Source organism: Lissotriton helveticus, chromosome 3_1 (assembly GCF_964261635.1).
Source record: "Lissotriton helveticus chromosome 3_1, aLisHel1.1, whole genome shotgun sequence".
Classification (NCBI taxonomy): Eukaryota; Metazoa; Chordata; class Amphibia; order Caudata; family Salamandridae; genus Lissotriton; species Lissotriton helveticus.
This window is the reverse complement of record NC_136061.1, coordinates 1,407,636,303-1,407,657,021: the sequence shown is the minus strand read 5'-3', so window position 1 is coordinate 1,407,657,021 and position 20,719 is coordinate 1,407,636,303. Positions and strand designations below refer to the sequence as shown.

The following is a 20,719-nucleotide window of genomic DNA, read 5'->3' as shown; positions in this document are numbered from 1 at the left end:
AGGTAGAAGTATCCATCACATAATTTATTTTAATAGAGCTGTGGGTTCCTATAATATTATGGAAAACATAACAGAACTTTATAAACACTGGAATAAGATCATTCCCAGGTCTCTGTCACCAAACGTATCTATTATATCTTCAAAGAATCACACTTGTGTAGGTTCTTTGTGACAAACACAGATTTCATGACTTCTATATCGAGAAGGAGGTTTCACAGCATGTTCGGTCACTATATAACTCTAATGCCAAAATAATGCCTCATGTTCAGATCTCCCTGCACATGTGGTTAATGAGACTTACAAACCCTTAGAAGAGTTAAACCAACAGACATAGAAGAAAGCGCTAAAAGACAATACTGAGCAGAATGTTCCCCATAAAGCTTGTGTTTCCCTCAGTGCGAGTCATAAAGAAGCATGATCATTTCAGTCACAAAAGTAGTTAAACTCATGGAAACCCAGCCATTCCAGGCAAAGGCCATGATGTCTCTCGCAAAGTTACCTACCCTATAGCATTTAAAAGATTGGAACATAATTAAACAGATACTGCAAATAATGGAGTGAAATTATCCCTTTCTCCCAGAACCACTAGCCAACAATCGTTTGGTCGTACGTTCGGTCTCAGGTCTGCAAGTTTGCATCCTCCTATTGTTCTGTCTATATCTAGGAATTAAAAGTGTTAAAACATTTATCAAATGCCAAACTTCAGCAACTTTTCACTAGTGGTCTTAAAATCTATAAATGATTAAAACAATTTAGATTTTTGTAGAATCGAATAACAGTGAGCAGGGAGCTGGGATGGGCAATTTGCTTTTGAAAATACAAACTTGGAGAAAAACTATAAAATGTAAGCACATTTTTCATTCTTAGCCTTATGTCTAAATCTATCTTATGCTCTACAATGGGATACTTAACATCTTGAGCTACGTACCACAAGGAGTTCATTAAAATCAATTGAGCTCTCACTTGCTGAAGCAGAGATTTCTGTTGGTACTATATTCTGAACAAAGCAAATTCAAATGGTTAGTGAAGGAAAATTACTTTCGCAGTCATGAACTCTTATTTTCTCAACATGTTTTTTTCACTTTTACTTTGGAGGGACTGAAACTAGCTTTCCAAAGGGGAAAGATAGGAACAGTCCCGTGTTGTACTAGCAGTACAGCAGCACAGTAGAAACAATCTTGTCGTCTATCAACATTTAGGGATTTCGGGAGAAGATAGCAAGTGGTAGTTTTGTGATGAACCTGTTTTCCTCATAACAAAACCAGTCATAAGCATTCTAAATAAACAGATGAAACTCTGTACAAACACTAGATATTATTAAAAAAAACACAAGGAAATATCCAAAATAGACTGTCATTTTCTTTCTAATGATACACTTGTCAGAAAATGTTAATACAACTTTGGTGACCAATTCTGATCCATATGTGACGCTCGTCCTGCTCCCCCCGGGCCAAATCACACTCACAGAACCTTACATTCAAAAAGCCCCTCTAAAATTTGCAGGCCACCAATGCAGCACTACAGACTTTGTACTAGACAGACTGCCATCAGAACTACCATTCCACAAGTTAATGTTTTGAACTTTTTTATTTAACATTTGCTCAGCAAACTTGGACAAGTTCTTAATTGTAATTGTCGACAGGAAGGAAAAAAAATAACCTAAAAAAAATAACCAAGGCATCTCTCCCTACAATGTGTACATCTTTACATTCTTCATTAATCCAAAGAAGTCTCTCTATAAGCACATCCACAGTCTCCCTAGGGTATACAGTCAATAACCATTGTATGCCTCCCACAGACCCCAAACCTTTACCCACTTCCGTGGGCAGCCCGACTTTGAAATACCTCTTTTTTGGTTTTACTACACCTATCTAGGTCAATTTTTCAGTCTACCGCCTTGGTGGATGGTCCGCACCGTATGCCCTGGCTATGTTCCTTTTCACAAAAAGGGCCACCAACATCAGCCATATTTTTTGATATTTGGGCCATGTCTCCTCACCTGTCACACATACAATATGCCATTGTTCCTCCAGAGGGGTGTCTAGGCCGGTGACCCTGGCCATAACCTATACTACCTCCCACCAGTATTGTTGGATGTTGGGACAGACCCATAGAATATGAAAGAACGACCCGACTGCTCCACAGACTCTAGCACACTGGCCTGAGTCACTTCGTCCCAGCCGATGCACGAGAATTCTAGAGGAATAGGATCTGTGAAGGATATCTATTGCCGAATACTTATCAATTATGTCCTGCTGCTCCCGCCACCCTTCTGAATGATTGGTATAGCCTCTCAATTCTTTAACACCATTATTCTTAACTTGCTGCTCTCTTCCACAACCATGTTTCCAATAGACATGTAATCATAATAGCCGTGTTTCTCTGGAGTATTCACCAACTGATGTACATCTACTCCCTTCGATCACTAATGTAATCACCTATCCATTAATCAGGCCCTACATAACCTTCCTGCGTAAAGGCCACCAAAACCCTTTAACCATGGCAGTTAATCCCACACTTCACAACACCTTTTAGCCAATTTCTACACATCACCCCACAACTGCTTTTTCACCAACACTGTACACCTAATTAGTTTGCAGTGTTTCTTAGCCACCATTAGCATTGATACCAATCCTTCAACAACAGCAACTCCTGTTTGATAAAGTGAATTCACCCAATGTGGTCATATCACCTCATTCAGATCAAAAACATATGGTACAAGAATGCTCCAATCACGGCGAACATCCACAGTTGAGTATGTTTTTACCAATGCCTTTATATCATTCAGACACAAACAGCAAGCCGGAGTCATGCTTGTTATCCATTTTTTACATTTTCTCTTGAAGTCTAAAAACCCTTAACTCTCATCATCTCAAAATGGGTAAACAGGACCACTTCCTCCAATCAGAGGATACTTTTTGGGGCACCTAGTTACTTTCTTGTCACAAGCAATCTTGTGTGGACGACAAAATGTGTCAATCATCATAGAAATGGCTTCCAGTACAGTAAAGGGCAATAACACATCATGGACTCATTCAGCACCATGAAACAGCACATACACTCTGCTACTTTAGACTAAAGGGTCAGATATAGTTAGCTGCTATGAGCCATTATTGTGTACTATTCCTGCACATCAAACTTGGATATGATTCACAACAAATTCGACTTCTAATTCCTACATATTGCCAAATCCATTCCTAGATCCTCCTATGATTTACTATATACCTCTTACATACGTGGTACCAAGCCAAGCATGACTGCATCAGACCACCTGAGCATTGCATAGTGTACTTTACCGAAGGAAACAAATCTGAAAGAAACCGCTATTTCCCTTACGCTTGGGGAGATGCAGGGCTCTTTAAATGCTCGATTTCACCAGCAAAACAGAAAATATTCAAGCAGAAGAATAAAGTGAGCCTCCTCGTTCGAACTGTGAAGCATTTCAAACATTGTCCCAAAAAACACTAAAACTGGAATTCGAAGGAATCGGTCACATTTACTGAGGAAAAACAGCCCAACATTATTTGGCCATAACTAATTTTCCTTCTGATCTCCTTGCTGCTAGCAATCAAAGCCACATATGAGAAATGCAGTCACCTGACGTGTCAAAAAAGGTTCAGCAATTTATATATTTGTAAGTGTCAAAATGAAAAAATTCTCAAAGGGTGCAGAGAGATCCAAGTCGTGTAATCCCCTTCTGGGCATGCAGACTTAAAGAACAATACTCCATTATGGCATTCTGCATATTCGTTCTTTATACTCTTGCATCAAAAACTATACTCTTAAAAAAACGAAAAAAAAGTTCTTCTTGAAATTACATACTACAAAAAATGAAGGCTCTCACTCTATGCACTAGAGATTTATATTGGTTGCCATATTCTGAAAAATAAATACATTCAAATAGTTCGTGAAGCATTTTTGCTTCCTCATCTAAATGCTTTAATATGCTCTACGTGGGCTCCAATTTACCTTCGCTTTAGCGATGATTAGGTTTTTGAAAGATCTGACTAATCCTGTAAAGTTAGATTTGGTGGCAAGAAGTAAAATCTAAAACAAAATCTCTAGCCAGTGTATTGTTCACATCTTAGAATTGGGAACATACGGTGAAAGCCCCTCTGTGGTACTAATATATTATATCAGGGTGAAGGTGAATGCCAGTTGCGCTTTCGACATTAGGGTATAGTGGGCAGATTACCTCCACTTTCCAGCTGTCACTTGATCAGAATTTTTTTAGTGGGGTCATGAACTAAAGCTGACTGGCTCTTACATGTGCCCAGCCTGTGGCTGGAGGACGACTGATTTAAACACCCTGATATTTGTCCCTCCTTTCACGTACTTCTGCGTGCAAAGAAACAAAAAGCTGTTTGCTTACCTATACAAGTGGGTAGAACCCTGATAAGTGCCCTTGTTTTGTCGGCACTAGATTATTGTAATGGCTTGTTTGCCAACGCTCAAATTAGAGTGATAAAAAAAATGCAACTAGTACAGAATGCGGCGGCCAGGTTACTCTCAGGTGTTCCGAGATTTAAGCCAATAACTAACACCCTGAGAGATCTTCACTGGCTGCCTGTAAAGAACCGAATAAAGTTTAAAACCTTGTGCATTGTATATAAAACATTACACCAACAAGCCCCACAATTTCTGAGAGATCATCTTATCCCATATCAGCCTTCTCGGCCACTTCGGTCCGCAAAGATGAACGATCTGGTAGTGCCACGCACCAGATTGGTTAACTGGGGAGACAGACGCTTCTTGGTGGCTGCTCCGAAATTGTGCAACACACTCCCGCAAACCATAAGATCCAGCCCTAATTTGCTGGTATTCAGGAAGCAGCTGAAAACATGGCTGTTTAATCTCTAGAGTCCAGAAGCCAAAGTTAGGAGAGCCTGCAGTTTACAGCGCCGAGACGCCTTCGGGCATTTGTTCGCGCTATACTAAATGTTAAAAAATAAATAAATAAATAAATAAATACAAAAGGCTGTGTATGTACCAGCACTCCCGTAGGCAAAAGGCCTCCATCACTGCCATGACAAGCATTTCTATATATCGTCCGTTTGGTGGCAAAGCAATTGAGCTCGGCATGGTTTATATACAAACATGAATGTTTTGAGCTTTGTGTGCTCGAGAAAATAGCTTGTGCCTTGTCTGGTACTTTTTAGCTGGCCCCAGCTGCAGGAATCTTGAATCCTACATCGTGGCAGGAAGCCACTTGGGCAGGTAGTCCGAGGCAGGCAAGGAAAATATTTCTTTTCTCATTTGTCACCAGTCTGATGCCCTCAGACTGGTGGCAAATGATGTTTCTTCACCAAATGAGCGGAAGACTCTAATGTGGGTTAGAGAGGCAAGCCAGGATTTACCTCCTTGTGCGCAAAAAGTACTTCGTAGCATTGCTACCAGAGTCACTGATCCTACAAACCTCGGGTCGTCTTAACTGACCTCATCCAGTTACCATATGGTAGTTAGGTCTAATAAACGACTTGGTTAAGGGGAGCCAGGAATTGCAACACGGAGCCCATTTTATTGTAATGATTACCGTCTTATTTCACATATGCCAACTCCGGCATTATAAGTAAACACATATATTCACTTGAATAATTTTGTAAACAAATACAACTTGTATTCTTTTGTTAGACCCTTATATTCAGGACTGCCGCGGATTAATTGTTGATATCAGTAAAGTAATTCATTTTTGCTATATCTTGATTGTTGGTACTTTGATTCGGCCTGAATTTTGTTGAAGCATTATAAATATTATCTATTCATATTTAAATATGTAATAGGGCTTACATTTTATGATTACAGTACTGTTTCATATATATAGGGTTCATATCAATAGTAAATATCTATATTCATCTTGCTTGTTTAAGTGTTCAATATGTCACTTTTATTCTTCCAATATGCATTGGATATTGGTAGGATTCTACTACTGGCAACTGTAATGCACTGTTGTTATATCTTGAATGTTGTGAGTTTTGTAAAAATTATAATTAAACTTAAAACAAGGCCCAGGTGAAATTTGAGTTACACCAGCATAATTATCAAAAATTCTGTAATTTTGTGTTGCTCTTGTTATTGTGTTTGAATTGTGCTCTTGAAATTCCCGATATTAAGCAATTACACTATATCACATAGTTACGCACCATGCACAGTAAAAAATTGCCGTAGCATCCATCACCTGTTTTTCATTTTGTGTAATTGCGTGAAGTTTTGCTCAAATTTAGCGTAATTATGCAAAAACAAAGTATTCAAGTTTTGCACACCCCTACTTTACACAGGCTATTTTCCGAGGCAACGCCTTCTATAATTAAAGCCCACATATAATCAGTTTGTCAATTTGGGCTCCATAATCGAGTCAGAGATGTAGGCTTAAGAATCCAAACACACAAAAAGACAGCCCCTTGGAAGTGAAGAATTCAACTAGACCTAACTAAAGAAGATATAGAATAACACATTTTCTTTTGAGAAACTGTCATCAAATTGTTAAGAGTACTGGATCTGAATCGCTCTCATCCTGATCATCTCATTTGCTTGGAAGCAAAAAGGTGAGAGCTGAGCTACGTGGCTGCACATTGGTACACAACACCCCTTGCATTGCCTAGCGGATCTCTGGGGCCTTTGCTGTCAAAAAGTGTAATTCAGTTGAGAGCACTCTAAAGTCAAACCATTGTCAATTTCCTGTAGGTACTGGGGTAGAAATGATATACTAAATGATCTATCAATCTCATTTCAATATATGATGGCAGCATTTAAGGTAGTATTTTCTGTGACTTTCTTCCCTTTCCATCCCACACCTTCACTTCTCATTTGTCTGGCACTAAACGTACGTACCTCTTTCCTAAATACTACCAACCTCCTTCCACCAAACTGCACCCTCAATCATACACACAACTTTCCAACCAACCCCAATCCTCATGGCTTTGTCAAGCCAACAACACATGACTTCTTTTACAACATCAATACCATCCACTGCCTACTGAACTACTGGCCGTCAATCCATTCTCTACCTGCCAGCAGTCAACTTTCCCTTAAACACCCAGACCTGGCTGCTTTCAAAATTGCTACAATCACATTTATTTCTTAAAATATCTCCAACCTAGCTCTTTCACCACAGCCATACTTCCAAACTATAAATGGTAAAGAACACCTTCCTCTCATCACATTACCTTCCAAGTTCCCAAACCAGAACACTACCATTTCTGAAATCACTGACACCATGATGCTTTTATAAGTAACACTAACACCCTCTGGAACCTTAAAAAAATGACCACTTCAATAATCACTACCAGTTTCCTTCCCTACATAATTTCATGCAATTCAATGTAATACGATCCCTATGGCAACTGTTTGAATCTACTCCTTTTCCTAAACAATCACTAATAATTTTCCTTTGCAATAGCCTTGATTCCTTTGATAAACCCCGTCATCGCTAATTCCTTTACAAAACCAGCATCACTTAGCCCTAACTAGCCTCATTACCAACTACAACTGCCTACTATACTCACTACCACAACAACTTTATTCTTTCTCTGACTACTAGTGCGCTTTACAAGTATACACATTACATTACTAACTAGCTCAATCCATTAACCACCATTAGCTAACTTACTACACTGCCCCCACATCAAATTCAAACCCCCCATGCCTTCTTCGCTAAGCAGTACTACCTTTAAGAATCAAGAATAACTATCAGCTAATTCACTCTGCAACCACTATCAAGACAACTCAGTAAGCCAAGTTCTGAATGCTGAAGTCAACCATTTGAGTAGCATTAAACTGATCAAAAGTAACAGCTTTGTAGAGCACTTTGAAACAAATATCTGCAGCTGCAAAGCTCCACACGGACAGTTATAATCATTAACCTTTTCAATCAACTTTAGCCTGTCTCGTTGCCATCAAAATTCTTTCCAGATCATTTACTAAGTATGTAATAAACCCATTGTTAAAACACCAAAATCTACCCCCCATGCCCCAATACCATGCAACTAGGTTGCATACCACCAAGTAATCCTTTCCCTAACTTCCACTAACCAGCCCCTTCCTGAATCATCTTCCCTAAGAATCATAACCTCTGCCTTGCTGCTCAAAGCCATCAATGATGCATCCAAGCCACCAAAACTCTTCCTCATACATTGCCTGTTATCAGCTTCACAAACCACAATCGAAACAGTCTGCATTATCAAAATTTTATATACTCTTTATATAATAGCACTATCTCTTAGCCTGTCCTATACTGCAATGGCTAAACAGTACCTTCAAGCCAAGAGCACTTTCTTAAAATATTCCCCATCTTCACCATTCAGTAGCCCAGTTTTTCCCAAACTGTGTGTTGCGAACCAATTTTTGGTGGATCGTAAAGTCCAAGCAATAACTAAACATGTCTTTAAATTCTGCATTTACCTGGTCACATATGCTGTGCTTCAAAGACAGAGGTCAAATGTCAGGCAATGTCTTCCGACAAACTGCTGCTTAATTTTGATTTTAACATGGGGACTGGTGTTTACAAACTCCTCTCGCTTTGTAGTCAAATAAAAGTAAAGTGAATTATGTAGCAATGTTCTTGGGCTACATGTCGTGTGTGTAGGATCTTATTTTTTGAAGCACAGTTACAAAAGCAAAAATTAAGCACTTTTTTTAGTAATTCTGAAGTGTGCTCAAAACAAAGATTTTAATAAAATCAAAATGAATCACACTTTACTTAATGAACAAATAATAAATATTCACTAAAACCAGATTTCCACACATTATCATTTGTGCACAATATAATTACATCATTTACACTGTATGTCTGTGTAAATGTAGTAGTTACATTAAAAAAACACAGGCCTCATGTTCATTAAAACTATGTGGGGTCGCGAAAAATGTTTTTTTTCTAAAAACTGACTCGTGGTTCTAAAATGTTTGGGATGCACTGCACTAGCCTGCTCCATAAATATGTCTAACACCTATATCTTTCATTAATTACTTTGTTCACCTGCTTTTTAAAAGAACGATTATATTTCTCTTTAGCCATCATTTACAAATCTCACTAACTACCATTTCACTCTGCATTTTTTCAATTCACTAACTGCTATCTTTTTACCTAGCTACTAGGGTAATTTCTTTTTTCTTCACTGCATTCACCTTCCTAACTACAGCTACCCATTTCTATTATAAAAGCATCCAAGTTTCTTTTCAAACTAATTCTTCCTTTATTTTGCAAATGTCAGCATTGCCTCATAACATGAATCCTGCTCACATTCTTAAACTAGAGCTGACGTGGTCTTCTGTATTGTGAAAACAACATTGACTTTCTAATCTCAGTGACTGAACTGGAAGCTGATCCACCGTCAAAAGTTATTTTGTGATCTATGTGATCATGTTACTGGCGAATGGCGTCTAAAGGCATCTTCTATAAGCAAGATCAATAGGCCAAACTCTATATATTAAACCAAACAGCTCTCCTTTAGCACAAATGTGTCACCAAAACACAAGACAATTAACCCCTTGGCAGCGGCGGTAATTCCGCCGCGGCGCTGGGTGGGTAAAGGGGGCCGCGCGGCGCTGCCATGCTCGTGACGGAACCACTCCGTCACGAGCCACGGGCAGGCTGTGCTTGTGACGGAGTGGTTTAGTCACGGCCCCGCCCGCTCAATAGAACGCTCAGCCCAGGCGCGGGATTGATGCTGGGCAGTCACGGCGGCAGGGCCGTGACGGAACCACTCCGTCATTAGCACAGCGCATTCGTGGCTGGTGACAGAGTGGTTCCGTCACCAGCACGCAAAGGGTTAAGAGAGGATGCAAAAAGGGCGATTGCATTGACAAATAAATGCAAATCTAGAAAATGTGGAATAGTATTTGTATTACAGTATGACAAAAAAAACAGCACAGTGCAACTTTAGAAGCAGGTTCATCCCAACCAAGGTGTCATTTACTCATTGGGCGCACCCTATAATAATAGGTTTGCCACCTCACCAAGTCACCACCAACACGGTTTCCAGTGCTGGGACTTTGAGTAACAAACGTAAACATTTTGGATGCGGTGTCATTGTTTGCTTTACTTCAACGAATTATGCAAACATACCGGTTATATAAATGATTTGGAAGCAAAAACCCCAAGAACAGAGTGTTTGATGAAATGGAGTGAGGTGGTCTCACTATATACAGCAATGATTCCAAAGACTTCCAAACATATAGACTTCCTCCCCTCAGACCCATTTGCAAAGGCCATCCACACATGGAACCTTACCTTTCTCACATCTGAGCTCTTTGGCTCGGTTGTCCACGTTATAATTTTGGAAACAGCTAATCTGGTCTCACTGGAACTCACAAAGTCCGTTGGGTCCATCTGCCTGGCCAGAGACTCGATGTATTTCAGAATCGCAACTTTTACCTGAAAGATTAAAGCAGGGTAACCTCAAAAGGTGTATGGAGCAGCAGCAGCTCTGATACTCAAGGAATAAGTTGTACGGCAGGCATGCAAGGGTTTCAGCAGACAACAGCACCTATTTGTGGAGTTGGCATGTTTACTTTGAGTAAATCAATTAGAAAAGGGTTCAAAATGCCAGATATCTGCCAACTAAATTACCTTTTAGAGTTGATGTGCATATTTACCTCAATTAATGTGCTTTCATTTAGTCTCGTTTCATTTTATCTGCAGGTCGAATAATGTTGAGAGAAGGAACTCGTGTTACTTTTGGCTGATTTACCACTGCTAAAGGCAGGTCATGATTTCATAGAAAATGCTAAACCCAAAATAATTGCCAGCATAAAATAATTGTCAGCATAAGTCTACCGTTTTCTCAGCCTTCTGTAATTTCTGAATCTCTAACAAATACATAGTTTCACTCTTGCTTTTACAACACCCTCAACAATCTGTATCGTATTAATCTCTATAATTTTAGCTCAGAAGCAACTCTATAAATTATAATGCATCAATGTTCACGTAAAAAATAGCTACCTAATCTCATCTTGTGACCCTTATAAACCTTATCTTGTGACCCTTATAAGCCTTACAAAAATGTCTTAGTCTCTCAACATCCCTCTCCCACGAGCAGTACCTTTTTAGGTCTAGCGTGGGCATGGCAGCGAAGCTGCCCTGCCTTGCGAGCGATATTGTAAGAAACATTTTTCTAAAGGGGACTCTAAGCCCCGCCTCTCCTTTCTATTGGGTAGCGTCGGCGTTTATGGTAAACACTGGCTCCCCAATGGAAAGCAGTGTTTTTGGGTGCCACCCTGTCCGTTTTTTGGACAACCCCTCTGGACAGCATGGCCTGGTTTGTGGCATGTCGTGAAGACTTTTCTTATCTGCTTATTTATTTTAACAAGCAGATAAGAAAATAAATTCCTCAGTACAGCCCTGAAGCAGGCACGGAGCACAGAGGCGCACGGGGAGGACAGGGGGATCCCGGCAGACTGTGTGTTTTGCACGGGTAGCCTCTCCTTACTTGAGCCCCCCACCCCTCTCGGAGCACACCTCCGCTCAGGGAGCCTCTACTTGAGCCCCACCCCCTTCCAGCTTGGAGCACACATAACTTGTTTTAGATCACGATGCATGCACATATTGCACCATGATGCAGTCACGTTACAGTTTTTAAAAAACACGTTTACTGATTTTACGACAGAAATGTCAAGAAATGGTTTCTTTCCTATCGTGATCACTCTGTCCGTTTGCCTATTTTCGAACGTTTTTCTACGGACTGTTCTTATGGTCCTCTGGCCTGCCCCTGAGAGGAAGCCTACCAAAAATACCCCACATGACCGTTTCATGCTGGCCGAGGCCATCTGTCAGTGCCAGTTTGTCCGAGAAGCCAGCCCAACACAAAGTCTGAGAATGCATGCCAGGAACAAATGGCGTACGTAGACGAACGGGGCAGACCTAAGTACCGACACTCGAGGTAGTAACGTAAAAGCAAAGAAAGGGAGTCAGTGACGCAAAGACACCACACTGGTCGATATACACATTCCCACTTGTGACAGACCGATGGAATAGGTTAGACTGATACGTGAGGCGCAGACAGCAGCCTTCTATGCGCTTGTGCCTAGAAGCTGAATGTCGGTGAGGAGGATTCAGCGAGAGCCTTTGCAGCGGGCCGTGTGCTTTCGTCAGCAGAGCACTGTGGGGGCGGGGAGGAACCATGCTGTGCTGGCTTTGAAAGAGGTACAAAAGGGGGTGGTGATGGACGGAGCATCTGAACCAATCAAACACTCACACCCAGTCAAAATATCTGGGTTTAATTCATCACCGTTATCTAGCCCACTCTGCCACCCCAGTTAAGACATGGCCATATGCAAATCAGTCTGACCCTGTGCCTCATGGGAACAGTCGAGCCCGAACTGCCAAGCCATGCCTTCCCTGGACCGGAAACAAGCTTCCTAGGACCGGTTTCTGGCATTACAGCCGTCTTCAGCCAGGCTTGCTTGAATCCAGTGGCAAAGTGAGCAAGGGACTCATGTCTGAGCATACCCTGCCAACTTATGGCGAACAAAGCAGTACAAAAGGGGGTGGTGATGGACGGAGCATCTGAACCAATCAAACACTCACACCCAGTCAAAAGATCTGGGTTTAATCCATCACCGTTATTTAGGCCACTCTGCCACCCCAGTTCAGACATGGCCATATGCAAATCAGTCTGACCCTGTGCCTCATGGGAAAGAGGAAAGAGGAGCAGATAGGGTGAGCCAAAAAAAAAAAACGGTGTGCCCCGGTTGTAGGTTTGTGTCCCGTTGACATGGGGATTCTCCCCCCTCGCCCCGCCCCACAACAGGAGGAGTGTGATGCACCTGATGTAGGTTTGTGTCTCGTCGACATGGTGATCCCCCCCCCCCCAACAGGAGGAGTGTTATGCACCCGTTGTAGGTTTGTGTCTCGTCGACATGGTGATTACCACCCCAGCAGGAGAAGTGTGATGGGTATCAGGGGATTAGATATTTTCGTGCAAAGCAATCTCGCACCTACAACCGGTTTCTCTTTGGTTGAATTAAATATAAGTAAAACAATGGAGATTATACAATTCGAATATTAGTAGCTCTCAATGCGTTTTATTTAATATCAGTAGCTCTCAGTACAAAAAGCGTGCAGACCCCAATCTATACAGAGCCCAAGCCAGATTCAAATTTGCGTATTGTCATCAGTCTACAGGATTGTCATATTTTAAGATGCAGCAAGCTGAGAAAAGGTAGTTAAGCATTTTGCTCAGAACTCCTGCCAAGGCAGTTTTTGCTTTCTCATGCATCTTCATGAGACATTGAATGCTCGCTATGAGGTCCGTAAATCGAAACCAAATGAAATTATTGACACACACCGCCTATCTGACTTTTACATTTCATGTATACCTTCCTGCCATAAAGTTCGGACCCACATTTTTTTTTACCAAATGCTTTTTATTAGTATTTTGTACATGATTCCCATCAAAATTCTACTTGCACACCTGCGTTTCTATCAGCCATTTTAGTATAAACTTAGAACCACGTCAGCAGAGCTGCTCTAGAGGCAGAGAACCAGGTCAGCAGAGCTGCTCTAGAGGCAGAGAACCAGGTCAGCAGAGCTGCTCTAGAGCCAGAGAACCAGTTCAGCAGAGCTGCTGTAGAGCCAGAGAACCAGGTCAGCAGAGCCGCTGTAGAGCCAGAGAACCAGGTCAGCAGAGCTGCTTTAGAGCCAGAGAACCAGGTCAGCAGAGCAGTTGTAGAGCCAGAGAACCAGGTCAGCAGAGCTGCTAGAGAGCCAGAGAACCAAATCAGAAGAGCCGCTCTGGAGCCAGAGAACCAGGCCAGCAGAGCTGCTTCAAAGCCAAAGAACCAGGTCAGCAGAGCTGCTCTAGAGCCAGAGAACCAGGTCAGCAGAGCTGCTTCAAAGCCAAAGAACGACGTCCCCAGAGCTGCGCTAGAGCAAGAGAACCAGGTCAGCAGAGCTGCACTAGAGCCAGAGAACCAGGTCAGCAGAGAGGTTCTAGAGCCAGAGAACCAGGTCAGCATAGCCGTTTTAGAGCAGGGAACCAGGTCAGCAGACCTGCTCTAGAGCCAGAGAACCAGGTCAGCAGAGCCGCTGTAAACCAGAGAACCAGTTCAGCAGAGCTGCTCTAGAGCCAGAGAACTAGGTTAGCAGAGCTGCTCTAGCGCCAGAGAACCAGGTCAGCAGAGCTGCTCTAGAGCCGGAGAACCAGGTCAACCAGGTCAGCAAAGCTGCTCTAGAGCAAGAGAAACAGGCCAACAGAGCCGCTGTAGAGCCGAGAACCAGGTCAGTACAACTGCTTTAGAGCCAGAGAACCAGGCCAACAGAGCCGCTGTAGAGCCGAGAACCAGGTCAGTACAGCTGCTTTAGAGCCAGAGAACCTGGTCAGCAGAGCCGTTGTAGAGCCAGAAAACCAGGTCAGCAGAGCCAGAGAACCAGGTCAGCAGAGCAGCTGTAGAGCCAGAGAGCCAGGTCAGCAGAACCATTGTAGAGCCAGAGAACCAGGTCAGCAGAGCCGCCGTAGAGCCAGAGAACCAGGTCAGAAGAGCGTCTTTAGAGCCAAAGAACCAGGTCAGCAGAGCTGCTCTACAGCCTGAGAAGCAGGTCAGCAGAGCCGTTGTAGAGCCAGAGAACCAGGTCAGAAGAGCTGCTTTAGATCCAGAGAACCAGGTCAACAGAGCCGCTATAGAGTCAGAGAACCAGGTCAACAGAGCTGCTTTAGAGCCAGAGAACCAGGTCAGCAGAGCTGCTCTAGAGCCAGAGAAACCAGGTCAGCAAAGCTGCTTTAGAGGGAGATAACTAGGGCAGCAGAGCTGCTGTAGAGCCAGAGAACCAGCAGAGCCATTGTAGAGCCAGAGGACCAGGTCAGCAGAGCTGCTCTGGAGCCAGACAACCAGGTCAGCAGAGCCATTGTAGAGCCTGAGAACCAGGTCAGCAGAGCCGCTGTAGAGCCAGAGAACCAGGTCAGCAGAGCTGCTTTAGAGCCAAAGAACCAGGTCAGCAGAGCTGCTTTAGAGCCAAAGAACCAGGTCAGCAGAGCTGCTTTAGAGCCAAAGAACCAGGTCAGCAGAGCTGCTTTAGAGCCAAAGAACCAGGTCAGCAGAGCTGCTCTAGAGCCTGAGAACCAGGTCAGCAGAGCTGTTGTAGAGCCAGAGAACCAGGTCAGCAGAGCTTTTGTAGAGCCAGAGAACCAGGTCAACAGAGCCGCTCAGGAGCCAGAGTCACAAGGTCATAGGTCAAGGTCATAGGTCAAGCGCTGTCCTCCCAGGTGGGTTTGTAAAGCTGCTACGTGTAAGAAGCACATATACAACCGGATCAGCTGAGCAGGGGCACTTTCACTCTTCTGTGAAAGTGCCATTGTGCCTTAAAGCCACCAAACTCTGTTTAAACGACTCCCTTTCATTTTGGCCCACAGCAATGTAAATGAGTCATTTGCACACATCCATGAAAAGCATGGAGTTTCCCCAGCTGTAAGATTTTCTTGCATGTTTTAAAGGCAAAATGTGAAAGAGTATTTTGTGTTTCTCTCACAGCAGTAAACACATGCTAACGTCCCCACTCCCCGCCGACATTCGAGGAGATAACTCCCATTTTAAGTCCCTGGGTCCGGTCAGCGTGTATAGAATTGGCATTTTTTTCTGATGCTATTATTTTTTATTTGCGTCTGTATAACACCATAGACTGTGCAGGTTGATGGAGGAGTTGCTCTTATATAAACAGTGTTACAGCAAATAGCTTTGCATCAAAGAATACTTGTTTTTCTTTCTTTTTTTTACATTAATGAGCGCGGGGCCGTCTTCATGGACACCACGCTATGCAAAGCAATAGGTGTTGCTTTTGGTCTTGTAAATAACAATGGCAAAAGGCAATGCCATTTACAATGCCAATAGCTCCAAAACTCGCAGTTGCGAGACCTATTGCATTGTAAATGCTTGTTTAAGTGACTGCTTTGCATTGCTAGATGCTGAAGGCTGGGGAGCCTACTCTTCTCTCCCAAATAACTGTACAGACACAAGTATTTACTCTGAACTTTGATAGAGGAGGCAGCCTCATCAGTCTATCTTCGTTTCCTATATCCTCTCACTATAGCTTTCCTGGCTTGAAACTCAAATGAAAAAGTCCACCACGGTGGGAAACGTCAGTTTTACCTAAGTCTTTATCACAAATAGTCTTTACAACGAAAGCGGAACCACAACAGCGTCATTACTACACCTCTGATTATGCCGCAATCTGCACTTCTATGAAAGGTTTAGCAACGCGTGTCACTACAACGAAAATTTCCCGTTGTAGTTTACTACACTGGATCTGTACCATGACGGCCAAAAATACATTCTTGCCTGTAAATCAGTGGCCCAGTCACATGAGTTGTAGATAGGTATACATATCTTTTTACAGTTTTATATAGCACATATTCCACCCAAGTGTATTGGAGCGCTTTACTTGAGCACCATTGACATCACATTGCCCATAATCACAGGATGTTGAGCCCACGCCGAGGCCAGAACCTAGTTCCCCAGCTTCAAAGTAGGCTGCGCTCGCCGTTATGCCACAACAATCTGTAAGCAAATGTAGGCTACGATTTACATGAATGCAATGTAATGTTTGTTTTTATTTATTATTCTTACTCTGTGTTTGGGAGTCTGAAACTGGATGGGACCCTCCTAATCCCGGACACTTCTCTTGCAGGTCTTTTGTTCTCCAAGTCATTGTTTGGGGAGCATTAGATAACAGTACTAAACAGTAGGGTAGGACACAGCTGCATGACGTATATAGAATACTTATGCATATGCCAGCATAATAACAGTATTCCACCTAGAAACTGGTGTGATAATGCCAGCGTAGTAGTGATACTTTTGTTGTAAAAGGCGTCGGTAATTAGGCTTTCGTTGTTCTGTCACATTCCCCTCCATTCCATTCCGATGTTATCAATTCATCTTGTGACACCCCGCCTCAAACAAAGGAACCTTGTGAGACACAAACAGAGGTGGGATGCTTACACAGGTTTAACAAGGATAGCCCTGAAATGGACACAATGCTTCCTTATCCAGTAACCAGAAACGGGGTCAATCCTAGAAACCTCTGGCCTCCCGTCTAACCAGCCTCCCTGTGTATACTCTGCTGGAGAATAAGAGACCTTGGGAATCATGATGAACAAGAAGTTGTCTTTTAAACCTGAAATATTAGCCTCAGCGGGTTCTTCCAATCTATGTTGAAGTAACATAAATATGTGAGAGTACTCGTCAAAGAAACATAACATCACGTGCCATGCCCTTGCCAAGGTCCAGGACAGAGAATCAATGCCTCTCAATCGCCTATACTCTCTATTAGTACAAAGTTGAATGGACTTTAAGACCATATGCGTAAAGCAGAACACAGTATGGACATTTTGCCCACATGTCTGGTGGACATTATCCATAAATACATACAACTCAGGATTGTAAGACATCGGGTCCAAAACTGACCGGCAACACAAACTTATTGCAATGATCTGACAGCACATTGCCTTACTCTTGTAGAAATTAACATACTAAAAAACAACTCACATTTCAGTGAAAGCCCTGGGTCTTCCGTCATCAAAAAGGCATGCTCTTAATTGGCTGGAGGTATCTGAGAATGCTCTGTGCACAATGTCACTGACATGAACCCATGTTATGACACTAGGGATGCTGGATACTAATTATGACAGATGTTTGAAAGCAATATACTGTTACATCCGCTGGACCTTTCTGGTTGTGGGGATATATAGGACTTGTAGTTTCACCAAGAACCCGGCAAACCCAGAGCCAATAACTGAGTAGCGTCTTGCAATGATATTTTATTATGTACCTGGTATATAGCAATTTATTTAGGAAAATATATACAGTGAAAAATCGGGATGAAAGACACCTATGTATTTCTGAAATTGGAACAAAATATAGAGTTTAGAAACAGTAGCTTTTTGCACATTTCCGAAACTGTGGGTACCCATACTAGCATGAGAATTGTATGCCATTTTTCAAAGTGACTACTTTTGGAAAGAGGAGATTCTCCCCTTTACGGTGATACCCCTCCCGTCTTTCTACGTGCTCAAGGGGCTGAGATAGCCCCCTGTGAATGTAGAAAGCGAAACTGAAATGAGCTCATTTCAGTTTCAGTTTCACTGAAATTACATCAGTGCGACGTGAGCGCTGATCATCATTTTAAAGAAAACAAGGGGAGCAGCCTCGGGAGCTGGGCACCCTCTTCCCCAGCTACCGAGGCTGTTGAGGGGGTGGTGGAGGGGGGAGGGGGAGAATCCCTCTGGTGCCCGCACCAGAGAAATTCCCTGTGCCATGTGCGAGGACGGCCGGGGGCCGTCCGTCGCACATGAGCACTGGTGCGTCCGATGCTCCAAAGGGGTTAATAAGACTAGGCATGAGTCTAGTGGTTACAACATAGCTGCCATTAGATATAGCTCTCTTGTTTTTACTGACTATGCAAATCTATTGAAAGTTATCCCGTTAGTCATTTTCCAGTGACTTGAGGTATTCTGCTCAATATCTGAACATCTGCTCTCAAATTAGACATGATGGGTCACATGCACTGTCATGCTCAGACAGAATCAACACCGCCAAAGCCCTGAGCTTCATTTGTGCTGAAGGCTGCTTTCATTTTTGCTGAATTCAAACTAGGGATAATACACCTGCATACCTCTGAATGCAAAACAAAGCTGCTCTTGATCTAGCTATGTGTTCCTTCAGGTGAGGAGTAACAGTCTTCACACAACTTTACTATGAACATATGGGTAACATATTTCAATACCACGAGGATTATGCTAATTGTGCTACATGCTTTAGGTACAGCTGGTGAATGGTAGGTAACCTCTTTCAATCTTGAAGAAAACAATAGCTCCATGGACTTGCACTCAAGAGAATACACTATATATATTTAGGGGAATTTTTTCTTTGCCTTCCAGAAACTCCGGACTTTGATCTGACCCACCTCAGTCTCCACACTGAGTGCGATTATATCTAATATCTACCTGTGGGAAGCGGTCCTAAAACCCACAGCGTTCGTCCTACTGTCTCTATGCCAAAGTTTTGCTCAGGAGTTTGTTATTGTGATACAATATTAGCTTTTTATTTCTGCATTTCTGGTATAGTAGCCCACTGTATGACTGAAGTGCTCGATACTATTTCCCAGGCATTTTCTTTACCAAGAGTGTTTGGTTGCACATTTTCCACCTTAAAGATTAAATATTATGCTTCGCAAATCAACACTCTTCTAGGCCTTTTCACTAAAAGCTTACTGTCGAGGGAATGGACTAGGATATATTGGAGCCATTTTCTAACCTAGTGATGTTTTTTCCAAATTAGACCACAAACTTGATAACACGTATATTGTTTGTTATTTCTGAAGCTTCTGTCATCAGATTTCGAGTTCCTCATATTATAAATCTGAGCTAATTCATGGTGGTGTCATGTCTCTCAGTTAGGCCCAGTGGGAAACACTGCCATTTTACATGTAAATGTTTTTCCTAAGTTGCCTTTTCCTTCACATGTTGACTTTTGGCACACAGATTTGCGTGCATGACAGTGCAGGATTAGTTTCCATGAAACTACATTTGCTTACAAATTCCACTTTGCAAGAACATTATCACAAAACCTTGAACATACTGTAGAAGGTCTGAGCATACACTGTACAAATCAAAATTATTCGTCCATGCTGTGACACAGATATCTATAGAACATAAATAATGGCGGTCAGACTGAGGTCTCGGTTCGCAACAAGGATGCTTTTTGTTATGAATAAACAATCATTATCAGGTTTATATAGAGTAGCACTTGCTTGCATTTCGAGTTAACTACACTCTGATGTCTCAGCCCAGCTGCTTCCTGACCCTTCTGCGAGGAGGAATGTGCAACCTGTGACCAAGACAGGGACCTACTTACTTTCCCTTAAGGAAAAGGTGGTTGGATCCTCCAATAGGGGAATTTTTGGCATAACACCCACCCATACCCTAGACACTTAGGTGAGGGAAGGCATCGTAGGAGCACGCTCTATAGATATTGTTTTATACGCTTTCATATATACGTTGTTTAGCAAGATGGTGGAACTGACTGTTTCTACTCAATGTTCTTATACTGCTAATTACTCTTATCTGTTTCTGTCTATTAATCATTACAGCACATATATGCTATACAAGAATCATAATGGTTTAATAAATATTGAAAAATGCCCCTCTGTTTATTCTTTGTATATTTCTACAAGAGAGAGAGAGAGAGAGCACAAGTGACTGAGAAAAAGGGTTCTAGATCTGTTACCAAGATTCCTAGGGGGTCAGGGTTGTCATTTTCTGTGGTTGCCAAAGCCATTCACTACCTGTCTACGTTTAGGGGTGCTAATGGCAGCACTGTGAGCTAGCTGGCCTATTGGACAACACATCCTGAGGGGGTGCATGGAATCAGTATGGCGCTACCCCAAAGTTCATGTTGCCCAACAAATGCACAGTTCCTACTGAAAAGTGGAAACTACACGGCAGTGGGAGAAGCTGGTGTTAAAGTATGCCCCTTATCTGGCTGCTCGAAAAAATCCCAAGACCTATGACCAGTCTGGTCAGCATTCTCCACTTTCATCAATGAATTTGAATAGCTGCAAAACTGTCTAACCTTATTGTGATCCATCCACTTTTTTCCAAAGAGTTACATACTGCTTATGCTCCATCGACCCATGTGTTCTATAAGTGGATTTTTTGGATCGATGAGAAATCTGTATGCTTTGGATGCTGTCATCAGCAAATACTTTTTTTCACTGCTGTTACACCTTGAAAGGATT

General features: G+C 42.4%; 1 protein-coding gene across 5 annotated transcripts in view; it reads right to left on the bottom strand.

Annotated features, from left to right (window-relative positions):
• CLASP1 (cytoplasmic linker associated protein 1) overlaps window positions 1-20,719 on the bottom strand; it is a 1,618,163-nt gene that overhangs the window by 556,965 nt on the left and 1,040,479 nt on the right. For 3 of the 5 annotated variants that reach the window (XM_078682063.1, XM_078682064.1, XM_078682067.1), the window contains 2 exons: window positions 10,226-10,369; window positions 929-997 (listed from right to left, as the gene is read on the bottom strand). In XM_078682063.1, coding sequence (XP_078538189.1) covers window positions 929-997; window positions 10,226-10,369 — 213 coding nt within the window. The remainder of the gene's footprint in view (window positions 1-928; window positions 998-10,225; window positions 10,370-20,719) is intronic. The other 2 variants (XM_078682066.1, XM_078682065.1) reach the window with 1 other exon arrangement.